Below are 7,151 nucleotides of genomic sequence, written 5' to 3' on the forward strand. Positions count from 1 at the left end.
ATGAGCACCTGCCTGGCAAACTCAAGATTGTAAGTTTGATCCCTGGTACCAAAAGAAAAAAAGACCATACTACACACTGAGGTCCTGTTTCTTCTAGATTATCCAAACAGGGTGATTTGTCTTGTCTTGTTTTGTTTTGTTTTTTGAGACAGGGTCTTGCTATACAGTTTAGGCTGGCCTTGAGCTCAATTTGTAGCCCAGGCTGTTCTTGAACTTGTGACAATCCTCCTGCCTCAGTCTCCCAAGTGCTGGGATTACAGGTGTGAGCCACCAAGCCTGGCCTAGAGGATGGTATTTTATAAAATTAGGATGTACATGTCTTTGACCTTCATAAATTAGAGGTTGCAGAAAGGAATTTTCTTTCTAATACTTTATATTCAAGAGAACATGTTTCCATGCTCATGCATTAAGATCTATTGGAAGAGCTCAGAGAATACTCGTCGTCTAATTCTACACATTTTCTGTAATCAGATTATCAGGAACAGCTTATTTTATTCAAATGTAAAATTAAACAAGTAGGAAAAATATCTCCTACACATCAGAAGGACACAGTTACATAGTTTGAAGAACCATTACAACCCAGCCTAAAACTAGTGTCTGCTGAAACCACACTCCTCTCCCAGCTGTTCTTCTGAACCAGCACTCATGTTGCTGTGCCAGCCTGTAAGCAAGCAATCCTCGGCAAGGAGTGGGCCGTGAGCGCTGTGAAAATGCGTCTCCACCACTGCCCCTCAGTCAGGAGCGCCGACATAAACAGGGATTTCCCCTAAGCTAAAAACAGACTAAGTAAAGTCATCAGAATAAATTACAATAAATATTTTTTTCAGCTGTTAAGTTTTAATATCGCAATAAATACCAGGATGTCCACTAGTGTTGTGTTGTTTAATAAATAAGCTAGGACCCTATTTCCAAACGGTATAAGTCCTCAGAGCTATTAAAACTAGACTGGAAAAGCTCCAGGTGCAAGTAATTTCTTTATCCTACTTAAATTTAGTGGAGAACTTTCTTGTGTATGTGTGTGTGTGTCTGTCTGTCTGTCTGTGGTTTGAGACTGTTGCTGTGTGTCTGCACTGGCCGTAGATTCACTGTGTAGCCAAGGCTGCCCTGGAAAACTCAGTTTTCCTGCCTTAGCCTCCTGAGTGCTGGGGTTACAGTGTGCACCATCCCACCTGGCTCCAATTCTGCTTTTAAAGCATAGCTTTTCTGTATAATGGAAAGGGAAACCAGCTACTAGCTTACTATCCCTCTTCCAGCGGCTGCCTCTCCCAAAATGCTACAATTTTAACCTTGCAAGCAGAGAAGTTGGCTGCTCTGAGCCAAATTGACAGCTATGAAATTCTTTTAGTATTGTACTATTTGGCATCATCCTAAACACGTTAACTTTATCTTAGTGGTGTTTATTATCCCATTTGATACTATCCTTTTAAGTAGATCAGCTGCAGTTACAATCATCTTCAAGGAGCCCACAAATCAGCTCAGATACAAAGTGTCTTACTGATTTAGGTGTGTGCTTATGAAAATTACTTTTTTATGAAAGATTTTGGTAACATTCTAAATAATTGATATGAATCTGCAATATTTCTTTCCTTTTAATGAGATTTAGTTTAAATATTTGTCTAGGACCCTTCTAGGATGAGATTATACTCTTATTAGACTATATTTTCTTTAATAACTAAAACAAGTAGAGACTGAAGGTCTCATGTTAGTTATGGCTCTATTCTGACTAGTGTTGTGGAATGAGTAATGAGACCAACCTAATCCTCAGTGCAGGAGCAGGAGCCCCTGGTAAGAGCCTGCACTGTCCGTACCTTGCCTGCAGGGAGAGGAATTCCTGAGTCCAGTTTTTGCCTTTAGCACCCGCTTTAGTGGCTTTAGTACAGACACTAGCATTCGAAAGATGGTTTTAGTTGGGCATTTAAGAGCCCAGAAGAATTTGTAACCAGTGTCTTGGGAGCTTAGCCTACATTCAGAGCTAGCTACTCATGGACCAAGTGAGAGGTCTGTCTGTCTGAGAGAGAGCATGCCTGCTATTATCTTGGTGCTAACACTGTGAATAGTGCAGGCCTTATCACACCCTAGACTCCCCAACCCTCCCAGCTGCAGGTGAAGCTCTTAGACTTGCAGGCTTCTGGCAGGGGCGTCCCAGGTGCAGGCAATTGGGAGCTGCAGGCTGCTGGCTAACATCGGGCTTCAGCAGTGGGGCTGGACTCCAGGCGCTTGCGCAGGTGGTTGGCAAAATCCATCTGGGTCTGTGATAAGACCTGGTTGATGATAGTCTTTGGCAGCCAACCCTGGAGCAGAAGACAGGAATATGACCATCACTGGCTCTACTCCACACCTCTGTCCCTGTCACACACATGGACTGCCTGGGGTGTGGCCCTCCAGCTCTGTTTATAGGTGTGGCCTTGGAGTTGCCCAGACTGCTTTGCTCAAAGGTTATGATGAAATCAAAAGCCCAGGATTCGCTCTTAAGACAAAAATCCAGCCCTGTCTTCACAGTTGTGTGTGTGACCTTGAGCAATCTACATTTACATCACCTCGCACTGAAATTTCAAGGGTTAAATTTATTTTTTATGGGGTTTTTTTTTTTCCTTTGAGACAGTCTCAGTCTGTAATTTAGGCTGTTGCAAACCAGTCTCAGACTCACTGCAATCTCCCTAGCTCAGCCTTCTGAGTGCTGATGTTACAAGTGTGATATGGTACCACATCCAGCGTGAGACGGTCTCACTATGTAGCTGAGGCTGGATTTCCACTCACAGTCCTGCTGTCTTAGTTCCCGACGCTGGGATTGAGGTGTGCACCTGGCTGCTAGCTTCCTTTTTTCTGAGTGATAGCAAAGACTTGAAATGGGATGTGAGCGCGTGGTGGAATAGGACCTGCCACCGAGCGTCACTTCTCTCCCCAGCGGCCCGTGCCTGTCACTGCAGGAAGGGAGTCTGTGTGTGGTGTGCATGAGGGGAACCAGCTGGGTTTCCTCTCCACCTCTCACCTTGAGGTCGATGCTGAGCAGCCAGGTGAGCTTGGTCTTTGCAGGGTTCCCTGCCAGCGGATGGAGGACCATGCAGGTGGGGCGCTGCTCAGCTCTGACGGATGAATAGAGATCAAGTCAGGACAATCAGTTTTCTCTCCTGATGACTATAATTTATTCCACCACATTTCTGGAGCACCTTGTCCTCTTTCCAAATCTCATCACAAGTCCCCTTTACCAGTGGCCATAAGTGATGGTTGGCGTGGTTACAAGACATGGTTACAGCAGCTCTTCAGAATCAGTGTGCTAGTGGGGAACCTGGAGCCTGCTGCTTCGCCCTTTGGTTGATAAGCAGGAAGGGGTCAGGAACAGCTGCTCCTGCCTCAGTATCCCCAGTGCTCAGATTACAGGCATGTACCACTTCAAACCAGCCAGAAAATGAGAATGTTTTGTAAAAGGAACCTAAGGATAGGGCCCAGGACTCATTTCTCAGAGCTAGGACTGCATGCATACCATGGCCTGTGCAGAGAAGAGGTCCCCAAGCCTGCTGCCAGTCTCACCTGATGACACCTTTCTGCTCAGGCATGTCCCCGAAGTGTGTGGCCACACCCGCCAGCACGCAAGTGGAGCCTCTGCGCTTAGCGCAGCGCACGCTCACGAAGTCTCGAGGCCCCACCAGGTTTCCCGCTGCTTCTGCGGCCAACTCGTGGGTAATGACAGTGTCTTTTCCAATCTTCTGTAGGATCTGTCAGGCCCCAGGGAAGCCAGATCACACTCCCGTCAGGGCCAGGCTCTGGCCCATCATGGGGTCTTCACGGGCCTGCCTTTCAGACTACTCTGCTGGGCCCCTCCCCTCTGTGGGCTCCCCTTACCTTAAGCTCCTTGACATTTGGGTTCCACTCCCCCATCGCCTCCATGCGATCCACAAGTTCTTCGTAAAGCCTGTCCATGGGCTGGTCTACCACCACCTCCAGCCGGAACACCTTGCCCACATCTGGGACCACCTTGCTCAGCACTTTGTCTCCATTTGCCTGCCAGGAGGAAATGGAGCTCTAGGGTAGTGGTTCAAGGGAAATATTCCTAGCCTGTGTCTCAAGACAGCTCGAGGCAAGGTTGGGAGAGGCCCAACAAAAGGAAATCCCAGCTGAGCGTGAGGACACCTAGGCCTGTCTGGTTCAAAGAGCAGTAATAATCATTCCTGCCAGGGGCTGGACATCTGCTGAGGGCTGAGAGAGGTAACCCGCTTGCCCCGGGCCCTTTGGTTGGCAGGTGTTGATATGGGTAGGTCCAGCTGAAAAGACCAATACCTGACTGCAGGAGCTCAGGTCCTGAAAGAACTTGGCGTGGGAAAAGTCTGGTTTGTGATCAGCTGATTGATTATACTGTGTAAGCAGAACTTTGGTGGCATCTTCAGGGCTTTGCTTTTTGTTGTCATTTCATTGTTTTCTCTCAGTTAAATATATCACATCAGAAGGATTTCAGGCCAGAGGTGTTCACTGAGCCCTTAGCAAAGCTCAGCACTGGGCCTAAGATCCCAGACTTGCTGTTATTCCCCTTAGAGAACCCGAGGAAAGATCTTCTTAGGATTTAGGTAGGGAACAGCATGTAAGCTGTTGCTAAAGATAAAGCCACAAAGTCTCTGACAAGAGTCGGTGGCTTTGGGGACAGGCCTTATTACTGGTCCCCAGTAAGCACCCCAGACAGTTTTGGGCCACTTGCAGCCCCCAGCTCAAGGTGGCTGAGCACAGTGTGTTTGGAGCTTGGACCGTGGGCCTGAGTGATTTGGCTGCATGTGGAACCCCTATCTCAGAGTTTCTGCATAATGGAAGTACATTGTATTTGAACAGGAGCTAAGAGTATAGGAACAGTGTTTCTCCATCAAGGCTCTCACAGGAAGGAGGGTTCCTGAGCGAATGTATTCTTTTTTTTTTTTTTTTTAACTTTTTATCGGTACCAGGGATCGAACTCACGACCTCCTGCTTGCAAGGCAGGTGCTTATGCCGCTGAGCAAAATCCCCAGCCCCGAGAATGTATTCTTGGGAAGTTAAAACTCCACGCTGCTGAGTGACTACTGAGGGAGATGAGGCCCTGGGAGTGTCACTACAGCTTCTCCACTGCACACTTACCTGCTGGCTCTCCTTCTTCCAGCCCTCCTGGTTGCTGAGGATGCCCAGGGCCTTCTGCATGGCCTCCTCCCCCTGCTGGATGTAGGCCAGCTCCTGATCACTGTAGAGAGGCTCCTCCAGCAGAGAACCTGGACCCCCAGTCAAGGAGAGACAGTGTTCTTCCCTGTCCTGGCCTCCCACCAGCTACCATCCTTTAGATCTCCCTTGGACATGCTCCTCCCTCAGGAGATCTGAGACCAGTGCCAAGGGGTCCTGCACACAGACCCAGGTAGCCATGGGACTTGGCCTTGAGGAGCTATGGGCTGGGAACACTTTCAGAACAAGGTGGGGAAGGGCAGGAGGGGGTCAGAGCCTTGGGCGCCCACTGGCATCCTGAGAGCCTCCCCTGCCAGCAACCCAGAAGCCAAAGGACTTACCCAGCAATGAGCTCTGGCGCCGGACCTGATTAATCCATACACCCGGGGCTGGATCTCCCCGAACTCTGCGGTTCAGCTCCTGGCCAATGGCCAGCACTGCCTGGTGCCTCAGCCCTGTAGGAAGGGAGCGAGACTGTTTCCAAGGAGCTGGAAAACCACTCAGAGGGACCATTCCTGCTTAGGAGCAGACTCCTAGGAGGGCAGTGCCCCAGTGGCCAGTTTAGTATAGTACACTTTGCCCTACACAGGTTACTTCCAGGGCCCAGAAATCTGTTTCCACCTGGGTGGACAAATCTGCTGGAGAAGCTGACCAGGGCTTGCTGCAGAAGCTGTATTCAGCCAAGAAAATTCTACTTGCTGAAAAAGAAAGCTGTCCCCTGAACCAGGTACTCGCCAGTGGGGAGGGTCCTGAGCCAGGCTGCTCCTGTGGGTGCAGCCAGGGTGGCCACACTGCTGGCTGTAGTTCTGAGCAGGGCTTCCAAGCTCATTCAGCTGGGTAATGGGAAGAAGATTCCTCCAGAATGAGTTTTTCTCCCTTCAGTGGAAGTGAGGGATTAACCCAAATGGCCTTCTCTCCTATGAGCTCCAGAAAAGCGGCTTCTGCTGGCCCTGGCTGTGCACCTTGACCCATACCCTGTCACTTGCTCCTCACCTCGCTCTCCCAGTCTCACTCTCTGGCTGCCCTGCCCCCTTCCCTGCCCACAGCTCAGGCTTGCTGGAATCAAGACAGACTTCTCCCTCCACCACTGTGGCCCAGACTTTCCCAGCCTCAGAAGGAGCCTCGTCCAGTCATGAAGGAGGCAGTCAGGAGCACATTAAGAATAGCTGGAGCCCTAGAATGGCAACCAGAAAGCAGGGAATTCAGAAGAGACATGAGCATCTTGTATCCTGCCCAGTTCTTCAAATGGGGAAACGAGGGCCCGGCTGGCCCAGCCCTGCACCTGGTACTGTCCCTTAAGGACCCTTGCGTCCCACAGCTGGCACTCACCCTTCATGTTGCGCATATGTCTGTAGGAGCTGCCAGCACACAGTTTGAATGTGGCGAGAAGCATTGTGCCCAGAAGGTATGGTGGTGCTGCTGCTGCTCCTCTCAGGGCAGCTTCTGGAACCTCTCAAGGTCCACCTGTGTCCAGCAGCTGCAGTCTGCACCATGCATGCTGCTCCTTAAATGTCCCAGGCTGAAGGCTATGCGTCATCCCTGGGAGATAAAAAAGCCATTGCTTGCGGTGCAGAGGAAAGGGTCAAGGAGAGAGAGATTGCCTCATGCTGCTGCCCTGACCTTTTGGGGGTGGGGGAGTGGGGCTTGCAGGAGGGAGTGGGGAACTTGGTGCTGATTCTGCAAAAGAAGGGGGAGAACAGTGGCAGCTAAACAGAAGCTGTGAGATGAGGACACACTGTACTGTGCCTGTCGAAAGTTGAAAATACAGATTTCCAACCCTGTCCTCAGGCTCCAGGCTCAGTGGGTCTGCAACTGAGACTCGAAGCCTGCATGCAGGAGATAATGTCCCCGCAGGAGCAGGCCAGCTGTCCTGGAGCTGGTCCACTACACTCAGCACCCTGCTGGTCCAAGAAAGCAAGCAGGGTCTGCAGAGAACAGAGGAAATAAGGATGCCCCTGACCTCAGCAGATGGGGAGCCTAAG

General features: G+C 50.1%; 1 protein-coding gene across 1 annotated transcript; it reads right to left on the reverse strand.

The window, feature by feature from the left end:
- Positions 1–472: 472 nt before the first annotated feature.
- On the reverse strand, positions 473–6,702 carry Star (steroidogenic acute regulatory protein). The gene is made up of 7 exons (XM_003462880.5): positions 6,499–6,702; positions 5,511–5,624; positions 5,095–5,222; positions 3,841–3,999; positions 3,529–3,713; positions 2,990–3,083; positions 473–2,291 (listed from the first exon to the last, which is right to left on the reverse strand). Exons 1-7 carry the CDS (start codon positions 6,560–6,562, stop codon positions 2,178–2,180), a joined length of 858 nt encoding a protein of 285 aa, XP_003462928.1. The 5' UTR covers positions 6,563–6,702; the 3' UTR covers positions 473–2,177.
- Between the last annotated feature and the right edge of the window lie 449 nt (positions 6,703–7,151).

The sequence above is a fragment of the Cavia porcellus genome, unplaced genomic scaffold, assembly GCF_034190915.1.
Source record: "Cavia porcellus strain 051 isolate PalLab524CR breed Dunkin Hartley unplaced genomic scaffold, mCavPor4.1 scaffold_29, whole genome shotgun sequence".
Taxonomy (NCBI): Eukaryota; Metazoa; Chordata; class Mammalia; order Rodentia; family Caviidae; genus Cavia; species Cavia porcellus.

Bases quoted from the DNA above. Each gene is read 5' to 3' on its own strand.
- Star (XM_003462880.5), bottom strand. From the start codon at position 6,562: ATGCTTCTCGCCACATTCAAACTGTGTGCTGGCAGCTCCTACAGACAT. The intron at 5,223-5,510 runs GTAAGTCCTTTG...CTGGGGGTCCAG, and splicing joins GCGCCAGAGCTCATTGCTGG to GTTCTCTGCTGGAGGAGCCT. The intron at 2,292-2,989 runs GTGAGAGGTGGA...CTTCTGCTCCAG, and splicing joins TGCTCAGCATCGACCTCAAG to GGTTGGCTGCCAAAGACTAT.